Source organism: Spodoptera frugiperda, chromosome 26 (genome assembly GCF_023101765.2).
Source record: "Spodoptera frugiperda isolate SF20-4 chromosome 26, AGI-APGP_CSIRO_Sfru_2.0, whole genome shotgun sequence".
Taxonomy (NCBI): Eukaryota; Metazoa; Arthropoda; class Insecta; order Lepidoptera; family Noctuidae; genus Spodoptera; species Spodoptera frugiperda.
Window position 1 is genome coordinate 852,710 of NC_064237.1, and position 21,174 is coordinate 873,883.

Genomic DNA, 21,174 nt, shown 5'->3' on the forward strand with positions numbered 1-21,174 from the left:
GTCTGGCAACCCTGAGCCCTGGACATGTTGACACCAGTTGACACAAGTTGGTACTGTCTGTCAATTGTTATACTAATCAGATGGCACTGCAAAACTATCATCAGTCACTCAGTCAGTCTCAAAGAGTATAATAAGTAGTCAGGAAGTCAGTCTGTGTATGTTAAAGTACCTATACAAGTATAAGGAAACAGTCAGTTTATTGTTCGGACAAAGGATACAGCACCACACGCACTCTATAATAGAAATCCAAGGTAATAAATAAATTTTACTCTTTTTAAAACAAGGATACCCTGCACTGACCAACTGGCATCCCATCTACATCAAGTCTGTATTCTGTAACCGAATTTGTTAATACAAAAGTAGTCTCTAAGGAATCGAAATAAGGTCCATAATGGACGTAATTGAGACACGACATCAACAGTGTCCTTTTGGCTGTTTATCAGCTGGTCACAATTTTTCCATCGGTCATTTCCAACACTTTTGTTGAATTTTGATTTTGACTCAAGATCCAAGCCATGATGTACTCACTACCGACTGGGTTATTTTTTAATACGTTATATTATCTGTCAGGCTAATAGATTAGTGCATTAATCACTATGCTTGCTCAATACGGGTTGGTGATTTCAAACTTATAAATTAGAAATTATAAGCCCAAAATTTCACACTATATTTTCCTTCACCATTTGTCAGTGGTCTCTAAATAATCATAAAAAGTACATATAACTCGGAAAAAGTCACATTGATTTGTCTCCAGAACTCAACTCCAGAATTTTTTTATAAAAAATATTTTTCTATAACTATTATTATTAAGTCAAGATGGTGTATTAACTAATTCAAAATATACAAAGATGTTTATATAAAATTTTGATTTTATTTTTAGTCTATTCTTGACAACATACTTCAATATGGCTAAAGTGAAGACTTGGAAAACAAAAGCAGATGTATTGCGAGATATTGCTGAAGCAACAGGGACGGTACAGAAAAAGGATATAGCTGCGCAATTTATAGTTGTGGGGGATGCACCGCCACCACCACTTCTCATGGAGGACGAAGGTAACAATATATTTAGTTAAACAACCTTTACTAGACTTCTTGGTGTAATACTTATTTACACATTATTTCTTTTAATTCCATTTTAATGCTATTGTTTCCACCACAATGCATTTAAGATTAAATTGTTTAAATATCATTTAATCATTGCCTACCTTCATTAAGTCAATTAGTTTATTTAGCACAACAAAATTTTCTGTCTATCAGCAATTTGCAAAGAAAAATGTTCTTTCTTTCTTTCTGCTGACTTTTTCTATATCATTAAATTGATGTAGGTACTAAGTTCAATATAATATTATTTTAAAAGTCAGCTTTAGAGCTTATTTACACGGACTGCTCGAGCGGTCGGCGTCGACTGCTTGAAACTGTTACGGCTTGAAGTGTTCGCGACTGCTCGAGCAGTCGTCTGTACGGCAGCGAATGAATGGCTATAGTTCATCGTGCCGTCGCGGCTTCAATAATATTATTTTAAAAGTCAGCTTTAAAACCTTTTTTATCTACCTCAATGCACTTTATCCTATTTTTATAAACTACCTATGTGTATTGGAATGTTAAACTTTTTAGTCTCAAAGTTACAGAATTCATAATAATTTTAAGTTATGATGTAACCCCATCATTCAAAGTGGTTTCAAATTACATGCATACACTTAAACAAATGCAGTCTCCAAATATAGTAAGGAATGTTGTAAGCAGTTTATAGACAGATCAGCAGATTATTTATGACAAAAGAGGGTCAGATGATTATACATATTATTTGATGATTCAATACTACAACACCAAATAAATTGAGAAATAAATCAACTTGTGGGATAAAACTTGATAAAAGTAATTGACTGTTTATAAAAAATATTTGTTTATTGGTAGCCAAATGCCATCATATAAGTACCTAATTGACTTACTGAATAACATATCTAAGGTTAATTTATGGCAAAGAACTTGACCAAATGCAATAAAAAAAGTCTTACACATCTGGGTGTACTGAAGTGCCGCCGCCTAGACGAGCAAAAAATAGCGGCACGGCCGTTACGATCCTTTTCTCGAAGCCATTTTTGACCGCCGCTTTCGTTTCGATTACTTTAAACGTAAATCAAAATCATACTAAGGGTACTGGAATAAAGTAGAAAAATCTTTTGTTACATTAGGGTAGCTTGATGCGCTGTCGCCTTTACCGATGACCTACATCCTACATGGAATGGAACAATGTTTTGTCATCAATCTTGAATGTCATGTTGCAACTTGTCGGAACTTGCAACTAAACAGCTGATGGCATATTTTCGTTTGATTGTACTTAGTCACTTACACTGGCTCATAAGAATTATAATAATAGTGTGTTTATCAAATAAATAATACTGACTGCACGGTTGGCGCGGTGGCTAGCCAACCGGCTGCCGCGCAACGTGTAGCGAGTTCGATTCCCGCACGGCGTAACTTTGTGTGATCGAGATATTTTTGTTTCGGGTCTGAGAGGGATGTGTATGTGAACTTGTATGTTTGTAGACGCACCCACGACGCAGGACAAAATCCTAGTGACAAAAACCTCATTCCCCTGAGGTGCAACGTTAAAAAAAAAACCATTGTAATGATCCGTAAATTAATTCGCGAGCCTATGACTAGATGGTGTTACTAGGCTCGCGACAAGTCAATAAATTAATTATCATCTACCGGCAGTCATGAATAAATAAAATTGCGGGTTAGAGAAAATTTTTAATACGCGAGTGGAATAAAAAGGCGACAGACAAAGGACGATGGCTCAGATTACGGTGCAAATTCGACTCGTGCTCATTAATCCATTCGTGAAATATATTTATTATTTTAATTTAATTATTTTAATTTTAAAATCATTAATTAATTTATTATAATTGGCAAAATTCCACACAGTAAGTATTGTGAGGAGTGATTTGTGTGCGAGTAGTGGAAGAAACGGGGTAAGTGTTTGCGTCTATTCTACGAAGTGTAAGCTGGACAAGTAGATTTTTGTTTTTTGCAAAGCTGACCGTACCCTTTGTCCTCAGCTTGCGGAAACTAATAGCAAGCTGCTGAAATCGACGGGTTGAAGACCAACCAGCCTTGAAGTAACTTACACCTCGTAGAAATAGAACGCTGATTCCCAACTGCTAGAAGGCGGTTAGATGGGCGAGTAGAACTAACTACCTCGGACTGCCGACATCTGGCTTCGAGTTCGAGCCTCGCTCAATGTCATCTTTTGTTGCAACGTGCTATGAACTTTAATTTGGTTTAAATTGTGTAATCGGGTACAGGCCCATATTTGTAGTTAATTATAATGTGTGATTGGGTGTAGGCCCATGTCTAAGCTTATTTTCGATAGATTTGTCAACTTTCTGCGTGATTCTTTGTTTCATCATATTCTTTTACCGTGTAATAACAGGCACGGTTGCCTTAAAGTCAGGTCCGCAATTTGGTTGCACAGTTGCACTTTGGACTTTTAGAATTAGTGAGTACCCTGCATTTGTATATTTTCTTATATTAGGCAGAGTTGCGTTATATTACTCCATTTTTATTACATTGCAAACTTTGTCAAATACTATCATAACAATATTGTGTGTAACCACAATGAAGATAAAAGTTAGCTGCTTCCATTATTACGTAAATACAATGTACCTAATACCCGCAAAATGATGTAAACGTGAATTCATATTTTTGTAAACGGTAGTAGGTAGGTATGAGATTGAAGCTATTAATTTTTAATAAAAAATCCCTTTAGAAATTAAAGAAACTGAGCTCTTAACTGTACCCTTAGTATGAGTATCAAAAGAAGAGCGCGTTCGATTACTTTAAATGTAAAACAAACTCGTACTAAGGGTACCTGTTTCCACGAAGCGGAGCACAATATCGCGACTGTTTGACAGTCGACTAGTGCAGTGGCTTACTGTTACATCGCTAGAGTGTAAGCTGTGAGAAAATACAGAAGCTTTGTCATCATTATCGTAGATAAGGAACACCTGAGTGGTGAGACAGGATATAAATCAGGCCAGTCCGAAATACTCTAAACAGTGTTGTCATATTTACCAACTTTTAGGTAGATCTATCAACTTTGCCCTCAGTCTAAGTACCTGTCTACCATCTACGTATTTAAAAAAAATCAATGTGTATTTTATTTTCTTATTACTTTTGTTACGTAAATGATAAAAATAATAAAATTGTATTTATTAATAAATTAATTACAAGTTAAAAAATTCAACGCCAAGGGTTGGCAACACTGTCTTCAAATCTTTTCTTTCTTTTTGCGCTGGCAAGTGGCAACACTGGGAGCCGGTTCTATTAGAAATATCTTATTAGATTTTTTAATCAAATTAATTAATTTTAATTGTTTAAACCTAATAACTTTTTGTTAATTAGTTAAATATCGTAATTAAGTATTGTGTCAAGTGTTTTCGTGAAATTCTACCGCAAGATTAAACAAATAAATGTTATTTGTGATCACGATTTGAACAACGTGTCAAAAGAAAAAACGACGGTGGATTTGAAATCATAAAACCAGGGTAGTATTGTATTGTTCTTTTTTTTGTATTTATACTTTTAATCTTATTAGAATTATAGTTAACGAAGTACTGTGTGGCTGTAATTGTAATACGAAAAAAATTTTACTTTTTACTCAATTCTTTGAGTAAACGTCCCGTACACACCAGCACCGTTTATGTTTCCTTTAGCTTGACACAAAGTGGAAAGCAGAATCGATGACGAAAACATAGCCCAGTCAATAATAAACTGTATAACTGACTGCACATGCGCATTAACATTATTAGGCCACTATTTTACTTAAAAATTTCATAAACTTACTACCTACCTTCTACTTAATTATAACGACTTTGTATTCTGTCCCTTTCCATAATATTTTACCTTTTTACAAGTTAGCTTATATCTATCTTAGTTTTTAATCACATGATGGTCTATTTGTTGTCTATTAATTTACCAATTCTTTTACTAAATTTCAACTTTTCATAAAATAATTTTATTTTTGGTCTACCTACATTTTTCACATAAAACTAGTATTGCTAATTATTATTGCCAACACTTAGCTTAATTCTTTACTTTTTAGAAAACAAGGAAACAATTGTTGTGTTGACTCGCAGGGCTACTATGGTAAATGACCTAGAAGAGAAATTGCGGCTTACTCTCAAGGAACTGGAGAGGTCAAAACAGCTATAAGAGTGGGAGGACAGTGAAGTGGAGTTCAAGGCCATTGTTGACAAAAACGCTTCACTCAAGAACGAACACATCACTGTTCTTTTTTGCTTTGAAAGAATAATTTTTTTTTTTATTTGTATAGAAACATTATTTTAAATTGTAAATGTACATATGTGGGCACTGTCATGTTTTGCTCATCATATGGTGTGGGTGAATTTTATATTGGTGTTATTTTAAAATTGTAATATCTTCTAAGATGTACATTGAACTTAAGAGATGTCAAAGACAATTTTGTTCACAATTAAATACTCTTAATCAACAACACATTTATTTGGATAAAGATTAATATTATTATGTCAATACAATTCTTACAATAATACATTAATTTGACCAAAGATATAACGGAAAGATAATAACGGTTCTAGTGAGTTAATCTTAAATGATAGACATAATATACTGTTGCGGTGATTTATTTGGATCATTTCAAGAGGAATAATTATTTGATATATATATTTTTTTGTAAACCATTTCCAGTGCACATAACGGAAGCCACAAGGATGAATAATTTTCCCTGTTTTTTTTTAACATTTTCCATTATTTTTCGTTACTAATAGTCGAACCAGTAGTTCCTGAGATTAGCGCGTTCAAACAAACAAACAGAAAAACTCTTCAGCTTTATAATATTAGTATAGATAGGTAAATGATCAAATAATGTATCAAAGATTCCATAAACTCTTCTAAATTGTACCTATGTTAATTTGTGCAGTTTTAACTTTGGTTTTCTGGTTGCTACAGATTCTGACATGAACCTGATGTTTGGTGATTGTTATAGAAGATTATCACAGTCCGAGAATTCAGGCCCCGACCTTGCTGGTATAAGGCAAATGCTAGATTTAGTAAGTGCTTTTGAACATATTATTTATCGATTTATTTATTTTATATTAGGAGCTAAACAACAGCTAATACAAAAAATTTACACAACAACAAACAGCTACATAAAGCCAATTATAGGTTCTCACTGGTAGACACAGAAAAAGTGTTTTATCTACTAGCGTGTTAGCTCATAGCGCCTCCTACAGCACTATGACTATCGTCTTAAGATAACAGCGACCAGTCTTCTGAGACAATTGGCATTAATACTAGTCCAGAAAACTGCAAGTATGGGACAGAAACTGCCATCCCACGAAATCATTCAGGGGCAGCAGTATTCCCATTTGGGGATATAGATATGTTCAGTAACTATGATCTCCACACTAGTACCATTATATTATGCAATAGTTTTACTCATTATTATAGTAAAGAATATCGTGTTTCTTTCGTAGGTGCGGAACTTTGAACGTGATGATGATGAAGATTCTGGTTGCATAGAGGATCATCGTAAATACGAAATTACTATTAGCAAATCTAACACTGATAGGTCATTGAACCCCAATGTCCCTGAATTTGTGCCAAATGTAGGTAATACAGAAACTAGTGTTATCGGTGTTCTACAGAGTGCCAGTGCATGTGTAGAGACAAGAGAAAAAATATTTGACTGTGGTGACAGCAACAATGTGACAGATACAGGCACACAAGCAACAAGGTATGATGAAGACGTTACAACCGCTCTCAAAAACACTATTAGTAAGGCGGCTAAGTCAGACAGTCAGTCGTATCATTTAAAAAAACAAAAAAACGTTGCTATAGCAACATTATTGCGGCTCTATGCTAACAACGACACCAACTCGAAACCAGACGTAAAGCTATGGACTCCAGAGCAGTTTGAAAAGACTAAAGATGGAAGTTCAGATGTTAAGGTTGAAGAAAGTTATGCGTCAGATTATGTAACTCCTAAGGCTTTACCTGTGACTCCAATCGAGCCCATAAGAAGGCCAGACAGCATTGAAGGGGACAACCCAAAAAGAGCCTTGGTCCAGGACCCGGAAATTAGAGAATCAATCGCAAAAGTCAACCGGTGGTTAGCAGCGCCTGTTCAAGAAAAACTGCCAAAAACTCCTTACCTGGGCCCTATATGCTTTAAGAGAAAAGATCCAGTCAAGCCCAGCACTTCTTCAAAGTCCGCTTCTCCACAACCCAGTACGGCATCAAAGTCTGAGAGTCCATCGACAACAATAAAATTATTCCAACCTAGCAAGTACGCTACGGACTTGGGCAAACAGTATCGGGATCGCTGCGAACAAAAACAGAAAGATGCTGAAATAAATGTCAACTGGGACAACCTTAGTGATGTATTAAAACAAAAAGATTTGGCTGCGAAACGACGGTTGGCTGAGCAAATGTCACCTAGCACGAGCAATGCTGACACGTAAGTACAAGACAATAAATCTATACTTCTATACTAATATTATAAAGCTGAAGAGTTTTTTATTTGTTTGTTTGAACGCGCTAATCTCAGGAACTACTGGTTCGAATTAAAACATTATTTTTGTGATGTATAGACCATTTATCGAGGAAGGCTTTACGCTATATAACATCACGCTGGTTGCAGCGTTTACCATTATTTCTTTGCTCTTAGGCAGTTGTCCCACCAACGGCAAGTGAACGACTAACTATCGGCTATTTTCTCGCTCAAGAAACGTACAATAGATATACTTTCCGTGTAAACAAAAGAGATGCATATACAAATAGTTGATCGCTGACTGTTCACACTGCCGGCGAGTGCTCGCTTCACTTGTTTGTTTTTGTTTTCACTCGTTTCTAGTTCTAGCTCTACTCGTTACTCGTTCATCGTTGCCGGTGGGACAACTGCCTTCATAGTTGTATTAGGAACAAAAAAAAATATGAAAAAAATACGGGGAAAGTTATTCATCCTTAAGGGCTTCCGTTGCGTGCGTTGCGAAAATGGTTCAAGGTACCAAAAATATATGTAAGAAAGAAATATTCCTCTTAAAATGATCTAAAAAAAATCTGGGACACTATAATATGTCTAAAATAAACAAAATTAAGATTAACTCCCTAGAACCTAAATTCTCCCTTTTTATAGTATTCAATTTTGGTCGAAATAAATGCATTATTTATAAGAGTTGTATCAGCGTAATAATATTAATCTTTATCCAAATAAACATATTGTTGATTAACGGCGCGTTCCAATAAACTACCGATCGGTAAATTTGCTTACGAGCCGTAGAATTTTGACACATTTTGTATGGAGCTTATGTCAAAATTCTACGGCTCGTAAGCAAATTTACCGATCGGTAGTTTATTGGAACGCGCCGTAAGAGTATTTAAATGTTAACAAAATTGTCTTTGACATCACTTAATTTCAATGAACATATTAGAAGATAAATAGCAGTTATCTACATAAATATTCTAATTAGGTTTTTTTTTGAGGGGGAAAATCATCCAATTACTTCTCTCGCCCTGGGCGAGGCAAGAGGGAGTGTCCGACTCTTACTGACTAAAAATCACCCCGTTCCTACTCCTGCTGATGAGGCTAGCAATATTTAACTTACGTTTTAAAAATTGTTATGGAAAGGGTTAATTTTGCAAAATATGCAAAAGTTACAATAATCTAGAATTTTGATTACATAGAATTTATTTAGATATTGCAGACTTGCAATTTCTTTGAGAATTGTTATGCATGTATAGTTCTTTTGTTTCAGAACAACAACAATAACAAAATAGATATTGAATGATATTTGTGAAAAAAATTAGATTAGAATACATCTATGTTATGGCTAAGTACCCGAAACCCTTTTTGTTAAACTAAAAATTGTGTATATTATGTGATCTTTGCAAGGTCTATAGAAAATTTGAAATTAAAAGAAATATAAATTTTGACTTATATATTTATATATATGTGACAATATCTTTAAAATTGACTGACATATCGTGTTTGTGATAGGTCAAAATTGTATCTCAGGATAGATTAAGTCAACCATTTTTTAGATTGTCAAAAATAAGTAACTCAGTCCTTTATGGGATTCTGTGTTAAATGTTATAATAGAGTTATGAGAAATACATAATCTGAATGAATCAAAATTTTAACTATGCATTAAAAAAACGTTATGTAGACAAGCATACTACAAAGTAAATGATTAAGAAGATAAAAATGCTTGGAGGCAAGCTGGTCCGGCTCCACAGGGTAACGAAAAAATTTAATAATATAACCATGTTATTTCAATGTGTTCTGTACTTTATACAATTATCGTAAATGTGAGAGCCCAGTAATTAGTAGAATGTATTTGTGTCAGCTTGGAGTTGTCATGCTCACTCAAAGGTCTCATTGGCGGCAGTGCCGGCGTAAGGGCCACTGATACCCCGGGCGAAAATATTGTGGCGCCCACTTGAGGGAAGCAATATCAAGTGTTAGCAGTAGTTTTTCATTTTATTGGCGCCCCACAGACTTTGTCGCCCTGGGCCATCGGCCCATGTCGCCCCCTAACGCCGGCACTATTTGGCGGTGGCACGGGCATTGGATCGCTCGATTCCCTGCAACATGGTTGAGTTGGGCGGTGCTGATGTACGTGTCATGTTCGTAAACGGGCGCTGTCAACTGGGACTGGTCAGCTCCAGATTGCATTGATTTTGTTGTCCTCAAGGTTATTTTCTTTTTCTATCATTTTGACTGAATATTAGTTTTACATTATTCTTACATAGTTGAAGAAATCGAAACAACCAAGAATTGTATTGTGAATCTGATTGAAAAGGAGTAACCTATGGAATTTCTTGCTGGCTCTTCGCCATAGGAATCTACACTTTGAACCGACAGACAGACATTATCAATATTATTATATTTGCATTGACGTTCAAAAGTGCCTTCTTGGTCTATTTGAAATAAATGATTTTGACTTTGACTGTGAAATTGGTAAATTACCATTTATTCTAGGATTAGGCTCCCTGCCTAATAAACTTGATATAACATTGCCAAATATTATTAGTATATTACTTTTAAGAAAAAAAATATTTATTGTTATAATAAAATTAATGGGAGGCTAGTTTCAGGTGCTAAGCCGTTATAAGTGTCTAAACACACTATGCCGAGGATACGCGACGTGTTTAGACACTAGGGGTGCTTTTCGACCAGAGATGTGCTATGTAATTATGTTACGAAGATGAAATAGCTAAGCTGTGAAACTATGTGACCGTTTCCACTGATACTAAGCTATGTAGCTGTGCGAGGAAGAAGCGCAGCTCAAGTATGCAATGTATCGATTGTAAGGAAGCTATCCATAGCACGCGTCTTTCCATATAAAAAACTTTTTTAGCATTGATAAGTGTGCATTTGGCCACCTTAGCCAACATAGCTTAGCTGATTGGTGAAAGCCAAACGCATCCACATAAACGTAGCATAGCACATCTTTGGTGGAAATGCACCCTAACACTAATATTGACTGATTTTTAATCTGTCATTTAGTGATCTTGTCCAAATATATTCTATTACCAGGCAATATGTCCTATAGTGTAGAGAGAATGATTGATTTATTATTTAAAAGTAAGTACTAAGTGCAGTAGTCAAGGTACAATAGATATTTTGTTTAATAGATAATTATATTTTTAGCAATTTTACTATTGGATATTAATTATTATATTGTAAGTTTATAAATGTTATAGTGTAATTTGTTGTTCGATATCTTGAACAATGGTTTATATAAGAAATTTTGGCATGTTTATGAGTATTATAACTATGTAAAAACATTAAACACGAACATTTAAATAATTTTAGATGCTATTTAGTGTGCAATAAAGAATTTGATAATGCTTTGTGATGAAATGTTTGAATATACAATCTACTACAGTACAGGCACTCAAGTTTTTATGTACTAACTGAAAATTGTTGAAGACAAACCGACACATTGTATTCTTGTATATGTGATAATATTTCTCCCTATTTCATTATAATACATAGTGAGATATTGTTATCTGTTATTGTGTATGGATATTAATGTTGGACTATAAATAGGAATGAAAGAAGGGTATATAAAGTTCCAATGAATGGACTAATCACAAAATGTATGTCCGTGTTACAAAGCTGCTCTCAGCAAATGCTGGAAGATGATTCTTCAACTTTTTGGTTTCTCTTGGTATGAATATGTAATGAAAACAAATATAAAAGCATAATTTTATTATAAGTAACTTTCGTGAGACATACTAAATTAATTATTATGTTATCGGCTTAACGTAACTGACAAAGAGCTCATTTAGTTTCAAACCATGCATGCTAGAAGGCTCATATTCATGAGCAGCATTCCGCGACACACGACACAGCTGCGCGACTCGCTCGTCAAACAGTTACGTGAGTAAGCCGAAAACATAATCATTAATACAAAAGCAAGTGATGGATTTGAAGTGGCCCGTAGATTGTAGGATAAAAAGAATTTGTGATTGGATATCGTCTGAGAAGGGCGAAACGAAAAAAAATTGGGAGCCAAACCCATAACTTAGAAAGAGGGCAGGCACAAAAAATTCTTAAAGTGGGTGACATTAAATTTTCAAGACGTTAAAGTTTAGTAAAGTGTACTTAAGTTATCGTCTTCATAAATGTGGATTTGTACGGTTTTTGAAATTGACTTTTGAGACAATTTATAGTGGTATGTGTATAAAGTTACCAGTCTGTTTATCCTCACGGGGAATAAGATTGTGATATTCGAAAATGTGACCTTAAAGTCCTTAGCTGTTTGGACACGACTGTTTATGTCCTTATATTTTATACGCTCAATGAATATATATTGATGTTATTATACGTATTGGTAATAAGGGCCTTCGCCCACAGCGACTTTGTGTAGCAATACTGTGGCGCATTTACTACAAGCGCGAGAGCATCGCTACTATGTTGCCCGCCACACCCTCCCATACCGCTGCAACTTCTGTAAACCAGGATCTACAGTAGATACAACCATGAAAACACCGGAACATTGAAGTCCGGCGCGTTCCAGGACTGTCTTGGATCCCGCAACGAAATTAATTAGAAGATATTATTAGAGGAGAAGGGAAAAGAAAACGAGCTTTGCTACTATGTAACTCATATTACTTTTATGTGCAGTTCGCGAATATATCTATGCAGACACACGACGCTACAAAAGTCGCTGTAGGCGAGGGCCCTAATATAATTATAGTATAATACGGTATCGGCCTTAGTGAAAAGCCGCCTAAACAAAGGCACTTTTATATCATGAGTCATGGGCTCAATAGTTGATCTTTGTTTAAGTATAAGATGGCATACAATAATGATTTTTGTTGAATGTAATTGTTATATTAATTAAAAACCACAAGTTATAAAATTACATTGATTACTCCATAGTGATCCACTTACGTCGTCTTTTATCTGCGACTTGTTTATGTAAGGGAGGCCTACATAAGTTGCTCTTGTCCTTTAGTTTTAGTATTGTAATTAGTTCGATTCCCTCCAAAATGGTTGAGTTGAGCGTTATTTAAGTTAAGGAGTTATTTTTGTTACTTAATTTTACTTTTACTGTAAAACATTCTCACATGATTGTAATAGATTGTAAACCTGCAATTTGCAAAATATGTTTTCAAGTTTAAAAATTGTGACCGTGTTGTTTTACAATAGTGATTACTTTGTTAAAATAAATACATACTTTGAATTTGAGTGTACAGTTTATTTGTTAAATAACCTAACCATATAGGTAATCAATTTCTGAGTTTTATAATTAGGTGATAATCCAGCCTGAGTATTGACACTATACATACCTACAATACATACATAGAGTCCCTAGTCACATACCTACTTGAGAGTTCAATACTACCTATTTGGTCACCCAGAAGGCATTGATCATTTATTGTTGGACTAATTAAGCTGTAGAAGGTATAGTATAAAAATACAATTTCGTAACTTGCATTAGATCCTTCTAACTGTCGACAAGTAGTCTCAGTCATTGACGACATAACAAACTATCCCATTTCTTTACATAAATATAAAAAACATCTTACTATTCACATTTGGTTTTCTAAGGTTTATGTATTTTTTTAAATGCTATTTATTTCTTTTTCTCAAACTGTAGAAAGGGTTTTTTTTTTTACTTGATTGTAAGTATCACATATGATGAAGTAAGTATTCATAAATATGAAGAGTGGGTACCACTCAGTGGGTGTGTTTTTGTGCCACTTCGTCTGCATCATATAAGTGGCCTTTGTATTATGCCCTTTCAGTATTTTTTGTTGGATTAAATGGTGCGTTGGGACTCGAGTGGTTGAGTGGTTGGATGTCAGAGTGACATACCATGTGTACTTACATAAATATTATAAGTTGTTTAACACAGAACATATGTTACAGTCAGAGTGATTAAATAGCAATTATTCATAATGACTGGTTATTATGAATAACTGTATATGTTACAGTTATTCATAATACAGCCAAAGTAATAAATTTTGATATTATATATACTGTCTAGTAATTATATATAACGACTACTCAATTTAGATAAAGTGATAAATGACACAAAATTAATCACATTAACTAGCAATTTTATATACTATCTTCGAAGACTTGGATAATGTAATAAAACGAGCAGCATGCAAGCAAACATGCAGCATGTAGCAGGCAGGGTGTCTGTCATGGCTCCGGCGCTGCGGGCCTCCGGCGGCCCCACGCGTGCTAATCGTCGCAGACGGCTTTCGCTCACCACCGCAGCTTCGGCTTGTTGGCCGGCTTCACCGGCCAGCCTCAGCTGCGGTGGCTCGCTAGCAGCCTCCTACTCCTCAGCCCGCGGGCCGCCTCGGTCCTACGCGCCTACGCGATTTTAAATTACACTCTAGGGGTAGGACAAACAAGACTATGTGGAGTCGGTTTTGTAGCAATTCGGATCTGTCACTAACTTTTGTTGCATAGCATATTAAATTTTTAACCAACATTATTATTTAATTGTTATAGAAACTATAGCAAATTAGTTTGATCGGAATTATGTCTAGGGCACTACAAGTTCACTACCACCATTTCCTACATAAGACATTAGGCCTTTTTTTTTGAGGGGGGAAAATCATCCAATGACTTTTCTCGCCTTGGGCGAGGCGAGAGGGAGTGTCAGACTCTTTCTGACTAAAAACCACCCCGTTCCTTCTCCTGCTTTTCGAGCCGGAGCTCCGGTAAACCCGCTAGGTAGTCCGCAGCTCCGGATCAGGCATCAGCCCTACTGGGCCCCATCTGTGGTGGTCTGATGGCTCTTTGAGGAACGCGACGCGCCGCACGCACGGGTCTGGTTCTGGTCGGGCGGCGAACTACCCTTGCTCGCCGTCCGCAGGCCCGCACTTACGGTGGCCGGAGATCGTCGCGCGATCCCCGACGCCCGGAGTGTCTCTCGCGACGGCTGGGACATGAGGAGGTTCGTTCTCTCACGCGCCCCGCCTCCTCCTTAGCTAGCATGACTGCTTCGCAGAAGGAGGAGACGGCATCCCAGTCCCCTCCCCTCGCTCCGCACCATGGCTTGTACCAATGCCGGACGCGAAAGGTCGCCGTCGCCGACTACATCCCTGAGGACACGGCGGTGCTCAGCCCATGCAGGGCACAGCGCCACCGTATGTTCCACTGTGTCCTCCGGACGGTCCTCGCAATAAGACATTAGGCCTACTAACGTTATGCGACTCAAATTTATGCCAAAACAAATTAGTCTTTGATCTTAAAGACTAATTTTTATTCTTACAAGTTATTCTTACTAGTAAGAGTCTTGTGACATTTTGAGTTACACATGTATTATTACTTTGACTAACTTGGATTTCTTATTATGAATAATGTCCAGATAAAGTGATTAATTTATTACATTATCTAGTGAATTTGGTATTTATATACAATTATTCATAATGACCAGTCATTATGAATAATTGCTATTTAATCACTCTGACTGTAACATATATAAATACCAAATTCACTAGACAATGTAATAAATTAATCACTTTATCTGGACATTATTCATAATAGGAAGTCCAAGTTAGTTAAAGTAATAATACATGTGTAACTCAAAATGTCACAAGACTCTTACTTGTAAGAATAACTTGTAAGAATAAAAATTAGTCTTTAAGATCAAAGACTAATTTGTTTTGGCATAAATTTAAGTCGCATAACGTTAGTAGGCCTAATGACTTATGTAGGAAATGGTGGTAGTGAACTTGTAGTGCCCTATATATAATTTCGATCAAACTAATTTGCTATAAGTTCCTGTAACAATTAAATAATAATGTCGTTTAAAAATTTTATATGCTGTGCAACAAACGTTAGTGACAGAACCGAATTGCTACAAAACCAACTCCACGTAGTCTTGTTTGTCCTACCCCTAGAGTGTAATTTAAAATCGATCGACCGACGGGCTGAGGAGCAGGAGGCTGCTAGCGAGCCACCGTGGTGGTGGCGAGCGAAAGCCGTCTGCGACGATTAGCACGCGTGGGGCCGCCGGAGGACCGCAGCGCCGGAGCCATGACAGAAACCCTGCCTGCTACATGCTGCATGTTTGCTTGCATGCTGCTCGTTTTATTACATTATCCAAGTCTTCGAAGATAGTATATAAAATTGCTAGTTAATGTGATTAATTTTGTGTCATTTATCACTTCATCTAAATTGAGTAGTCGTTATATATAATTGCTAGACACTATATATAATATCAAGATTTATTACTTTGGCTGTAACACATACACAATCATAGGTACTTTAAAGTTTACACGTGGTAAATCGTTATTAGGGATTGCAATCCGGTCCGGCAGAACTGTGCGAAAGAGCTTATTTCCAACAAGAAAAGTGATCTATGATAAACATATAGGTATAGTATCCATAAGCTGTAGATTGTAACAATTTTAGTTTGGATTACAGGTAAAAGAATATGATGTTGATTTTATTTTGATTTAGTTTGAGATTTAATACCATAAATAATTCACTGTTGTTTGTAATATTTGAGACGGATTGTGATACAGTATGGAAATCACTCATATGTGTTAAATGAAACTCATACATACAACGTCACGCCTTTTTATCTCCGAAGGGGTAGACAGAGGTGCACATTACTACGCACACCCACTTTTCACCATTTGTGTTATAAGTCCCATGTAATAGGGGGTGAGCATATTACCATATACATACTAGACACAATTCCAGACTCCGTGCTACTACTGAGAATTTTTCGAAAAACCGAAAAAAACCCAGCAATACTTTGCCCGACTCGGAAATAGAACCCGAGGCCTCTTGTCCGGCAATCGCACTTGCGACCATTTGACCAACGAGGCAGTCGGCAATTATTTGCAAATATAATTCACGTGTATACATGAATTCCATTATTTTCACATTAACTTTCAAATAAAATAGTTAAGTAGGCATTCCTAGGTACTCGTTATGAAATACGCACGAGATACTAAGCCGTAGGTAAGGTAAGGTAGTTAACATGTAGTTAAAAACAAGAAAAAGTAACTGAGAGCATCGAAAAAATTCTTCTCATCGGAGTCGTGAGGAGTAGGATGTATGAGGAGTAGGAGTAGGATGACCTTTGACCAAGGTAGTAGCCAGTATTCATAAAATATATCTATATCATCATCAAAGTTTTGACTGAGAATCAGGATTGGACTGGATCGAAGGAAATAAAAAGGGGATTCTCAGTCCATAGCCAAATGTATCAAAAAATAATTAAATTCTATGCTCTTTGGGCTTTTTGCTGTCGTCTGTCAATAATAAAGTTACTGTCAATGTCACAGTGACTTACTGTCAGAGACTGTGATAGGAAAAGGTGCGCAGGTTGTTTGTTTACAATCATAAATATTTCAATACAAACTAACTGATTCACTATAATATTGAGGTCTAGACTAAAAGCTTTCTAGCTTATTTAGATCTCTAACATTAGAATTTAAGACTCCGATATTTCGGCACTGTTGCAAGCGCCATGATCACGGATGATGAATCAGTTCATCCGTTCATGGTAAATATCCCGTCTTAAGTTCTAATGTTAGTGTTAGTGACCATATCAGTTTAAAAACTTATTTAGATCTCATAAAGAAAACTATTATAAGTTGTTGATTTTGGAAATTTATTACTAGTCGGTGGGTGAATAAAGAATTGAGTATTGAGAATTGGGTACTTATCCTTATGTTTCCTATTAGAAAAGAGTAAAGAACTCAAGAAAGTTAACGAGAGTCGACTGTATATTTTATCGTTACCTATTCAAATATGTAAGTCTTAATAAGTATTACTCTATTGCTTGTAGATATAATTAATGTGTATTATTACTACAAAATGTACTCTCTATGTTGTTTCATGTCTGGTTATATTTTTCTTTTAGTAGTAAAGATGAGTGATTGGACGAGTTTGGAGGCAATTATGCGAGACCTGTCAGTAGCTCAAGGATCCTGCGTTCCAGCCAGTTTGGAGACATACACATCCAATGCTCCCCCAGCATACAATATTGATGAAGAAGGTACATAAGTAAAAAATATTTGTGTTTAAATGTTATTTGATCAATAATGATCAAATATTTGTATTATCTTCATAAAATAAATACCTATACAGAGTCTGAGCATAATATTAATGTAATACACAATTTCATTTAAAAGGAAAAGTGTTGTATGCTATTATCTTTAACTTTTATATCCAAGTATTATTTTATTGTTTTTCGATTGACCAACAATTTGTGCTATCAGATGAGAGTTTAATAATATGCTAATTAGAATCATGTTATATTATAGAAAGTGAAGAACAAAAATACTACACATGTGATGTGGATGCAGAAGCAGGCTTTGGAGCACCAGACTTTAGACAGATTCAGCAAATGCTCAGACTGGTATGTTTTTTTATAACTAGTAAAAAATGCCTAGTGGCATGAAGTCTTTAAAGTTAATCTAACAGTTATTTAATATCATCTTGTAAACTATTTGTTGAGTAACACAAACGAGTTTAGTTTTAATATTTGTTCCTGAAATACTCCATAATCTAACACTATTATTAGAACTTGAGACGGGATATTTACCATGTTTATAAAGTTCTAATAATGGTGTTAGTGATCATGTCAGTTTAAAAGCTTGTAAACTGTCTGCACAGTTAAAGATCATATAAAAAAAATATATCTCTGTTGAATAAATGCAATGTTATACCTACTTTATGATATCACCACCATATTTCTTCGTCTGTTACAGGTAAAAGATAGTGAAGCCAACCAAGATGATGATCTAAATGGGTCGGGTGACTTTAACCTATTGAGCTCAGAGCTAGCAGAGAACAGAAATAAAAAGAAAATAAATAAAAATGCAGCTCTCTCATCTATTATAGCAGCTCAGGAGGCTGAGGAAGCAAGAAAACATCTTATTGGTGACAATATCGTTCAGAATATGTTTAAACGAAAAGCTGCTGGTAGTGCAGCAAGAGAAGTTAAAGTTCCTAGTGCTAAAGTCCCTACACCTCCTTCATCGCCACCGAGAACAATCCACAAATATACTCCAAGTGTACGCGCTAAGGAATATTACAACAAGTATGAAGAACAAACCAAGTTTCGAGAACAGTTTCAAGAGGACATATGGTCTAAACTTGAACGGCAGATGCATGAAATTGATAAGAGGAAGTAAGTATACTCAATTATCACTACATAATTCAAAGTTTATACTTAGTGCAAATAATTTGCAACATCAACATTCATGTTGTTGACACTATCAGTGTGAAAACTGATACTGAATTATCACCCTTACAAGAATATTTACATACTCTGTAATAAATGTACATCTTAAAAAAATTTACTCATTGGTATTTTTGTATTAGTATAACTATGATTAATTAATTATTAACTATTTAAACAGAGATGAGTGAAAGGAAGGTAGGGAGGCCTTTGCCATGCAGTGGGACGATCATGGCTGACATCTAAATCTAAATAACTATGATCCATTCAGTAGTGGTTTCCTAAATACATTAAAGTATTAAATATGTATTATCTTTATATTGTCTATAAGAGTTATAAACTAAAGGTGCAATGTTTGTTTTAGACAGCGGGAAGCTGAGCTGGCCAGTCTACAAGAATCTGATGCCACAAGCACGAGTGCTTCCAGTTCTGCAAGTGGTAGGTCATCCTATTCTTATCTGGAGTTACTTGGGGTCGACCCAGTGACAGCACTGCCCAATATCCTCTAACAGATATCTCATTGTATTACAAACTACATACTCATTTCTATCATTATATTTAATTTTTTATGGTATAAGCCGGTAATCGAGCAAACGGATCACCTGATGGTAAGCAATCGCCACCGCCCGTGGACATTGAAACACCAGTGGCGTTCCCGGCCTTTTGGGGGTTAGGAATTTAAGGGTTGTTGGGGAATCCGGGATCTAAGCTCCATGATATAAGTTGATACAATTGTACTATTATGCAGTGATAATAAATATTTTTTCATGTAACTATTCATTGCCGTGCATGGACAATGGTTTACTCTTGTGTTTATCTCATTTTATTGTACATAATATGGTGTTACTATTGTATTCTCCCAATAAATAGAATAGTACTGATCAACCATATTCAGTAGTTACTACTAGCATATAGGTTGATCAATTCTATACATAGTTTTTATTCCTCCTTATTATATGTCCATACCTATAAAAGATTAGCCTTCTTCTGTACCTATTTTGTATTTTAAAACAAATTATTTATTTTCCAGGTTACGATATGGTCAACTTGCCGTGTCATCGCCACGAAATTGAAGCTGATTGCGTTGTCTGCATAGTTACTTGCAAACATGGCTACAACTTTTAAGCATTAAGAAGTAATATATCAACTAATATTGCATAGGTATATAATTTTAAGTGTGGCAGAGCTATGCTTTGGCACGAAGCGGTCGGCTCGGTTGGAGTGATACCATGGTCTCACAGAAAACCGGCGTGAAACAACGCTGGCTTTGTTTCGCCTTTTGATTGAGGGTAATGGATTACCGGAATTACCGAATTACCCTCCTCAATCTTCTCAATCCCGAATCTTCAAATTCTTCTGGTATTTCGGGTATCCATGTACGGTGCGGCTGCGCTGATTGCTTACCTTCTATCAGGTGATCGAAGGCTCGGTAGCTCATATAAAACAAAACTTTGTGGTAGCTGAAATGTTGTCGCGAACACGACTGGTGACTGAGTAAAAGATCTCGAATTGATTCCTTATTTAAAAAAGTATTATTGATATAGCTTTAGTTTTGATTTTCTAAATTCCATTACTGTAAAGTTTAATATTATGATAAGAATAGTGTGATAGATTTAATACGAACCTATTTTGTTACTTAGTAATAAGACCTATGAAATTGCCAACATCTTACTTGTCTTGAATATGAAAATAAAAGGAAAAATATGTTAGGCATACCTCAGAGGATAAACAGTTATGATAACTTATTATATTAAAATGTGTATGGTTTCTTCAATGAGAGTTTCTTCAGCGCTTTTCATTTTTGCGCTTGTCGGATAGCGTTAGTGAGGTATAAAGTCCTCCAAATCTATGGCCCAGATTTTTTTTGTATGGCGTCTCACAGATGGTCCTCTGACTTTCTAGTGACACGTTGGCCCTCGCCGTAGACCAGCTAGGCTATTCTGTAATTGTTCGACCAATGTTGGGCGAGAATGCGATCGAGTTCACTTCGAATGTTGCGAATTGACAATTACAGACAACTGATATAAGCGAATCTTAGGATTAATATTAGTTTATAGGTATTTATTCGGTGACTCCATATGAGTCTAATCATAATCCTGATGTTAGACATGGTAAATGAAATGACCATGTCTGGATTTTTAAATAAAGTGCACAGCACAGCAGTGTTTAAATATTTAGGCTATGATTTATTGGCTTTAAACTAAGTAAATTTCTAAAGAATAGCTTAAAAAGATATTTATTGATATACTTAATTAATTTAATCAACCTATTATGTGATTTTAGTAAATCTATTTAGGTGTGTGGTAAGAAATTGAAAGTCTGAGTCATTGAGAATGTGGCGACACCTGTGGTGGATTGTTTGGAAACTTGTTTAATAAATATCTTTAAAAGATCTTTATAATTAGGTGCTACAAGGCACTGGAGCCTTTGTATTGTAGAATTATGTTTT

The 21,174-nt window shown here is 35.6% G+C and overlaps 2 protein-coding genes across 9 annotated transcripts; both read left to right on the top strand.

Moving 5' to 3' along the window:
* Positions 1 to 50: 50 nt before the first annotated feature.
* On the top strand, positions 51 to 20,434 carry LOC118264463 (uncharacterized). 3 transcript variants are annotated; one of them, XR_007707235.1, is made up of 6 exons: positions 51 to 251; positions 881 to 1,053; positions 5,992 to 6,092; positions 6,519 to 7,501; positions 8,799 to 10,157; positions 10,206 to 12,745. XR_007707235.1 is itself a non-coding variant. In XM_050704944.1 (5 exons), the coding sequence occupies exons 2-5, from the start codon at positions 906 to 908 to the stop codon at positions 8,818 to 8,820; spliced, it is 1,254 nt and encodes a 417-aa protein (XP_050560901.1). In that variant the 5' UTR covers positions 51 to 251; positions 881 to 905; the 3' UTR covers positions 8,821 to 12,745. The 3 variants fall into 3 exon arrangements, 1 of the variants encoding a protein (XP_050560901.1); XR_007707236.1 differs by lacking the exons at positions 8,799 to 10,157; positions 10,206 to 12,745 and adding an exon at positions 20,227 to 20,434 and having other exon boundaries at positions 6,519 to 7,773; XM_050704944.1 differs by having other exon boundaries at positions 8,799 to 12,745.
* LOC118264143 (uncharacterized) lies at positions 16,803 to 20,048 on the top strand. 6 transcript variants are annotated; one of them, XM_035576547.2, is made up of 6 exons: positions 16,803 to 16,853; positions 17,403 to 17,537; positions 17,806 to 17,900; positions 18,253 to 18,674; positions 19,090 to 19,163; positions 19,756 to 20,048. In XM_035576547.2, the coding sequence occupies exons 2-6, from the start codon at positions 17,411 to 17,413 to the stop codon at positions 19,848 to 19,850; spliced, it is 813 nt and encodes a 270-aa protein (XP_035432440.2). In that variant the 5' UTR covers positions 16,803 to 16,853; positions 17,403 to 17,410; the 3' UTR covers positions 19,851 to 20,048. The 6 variants fall into 6 exon arrangements, with proteins under 6 accessions (XP_035432440.2, XP_035432442.2, XP_035432443.2 ...); XM_035576549.2 differs by having other exon boundaries at positions 16,829 to 16,853; positions 17,406 to 17,537; XM_035576550.2 differs by lacking the exon at positions 16,803 to 16,853 and adding an exon at positions 16,873 to 17,292 and having other exon boundaries at positions 17,406 to 17,537.
* Positions 20,435 to 21,174: the final 740 nt, after the last annotated feature.

What these genes read in the sequence shown, in the direction of transcription:
- LOC118264463 (XM_050704944.1), top strand. Translation starts at nt 906, where the DNA reads ATGGCTAAAGTGAAGACTTGGAAAACAAAAGCAGATGTATTGCGAGAT. An exon ending in ACTTCTCATGGAGGACGAAG is followed by an intron (nt 1,054 to 5,991) that starts GTAACAATATAT and finishes TGGTTGCTACAG; the next exon opens with ATTCTGACATGAACCTGATG. An exon ending in AGCACGAGCAATGCTGACAC is followed by an intron (nt 7,502 to 8,798) that starts GTAAGTACAAGA and finishes CTTTTGTTTCAG; the next exon opens with AACAACAACAATAACAAAAT.
- LOC118264143 (XM_035576547.2), top strand. Translation starts at nt 17,411, where the DNA reads ATGAGTGATTGGACGAGTTTGGAGGCAATTATGCGAGACCTGTCAGTA. An exon ending in TTCAGCAAATGCTCAGACTG is followed by an intron (nt 17,901 to 18,252) that starts GTATGTTTTTTT and finishes CGTCTGTTACAG; the next exon opens with GTAAAAGATAGTGAAGCCAA. An exon ending in CATGAAATTGATAAGAGGAA is followed by an intron (nt 18,675 to 19,089) that starts GTAAGTATACTC and finishes TGTTTGTTTTAG; the next exon opens with ACAGCGGGAAGCTGAGCTGG.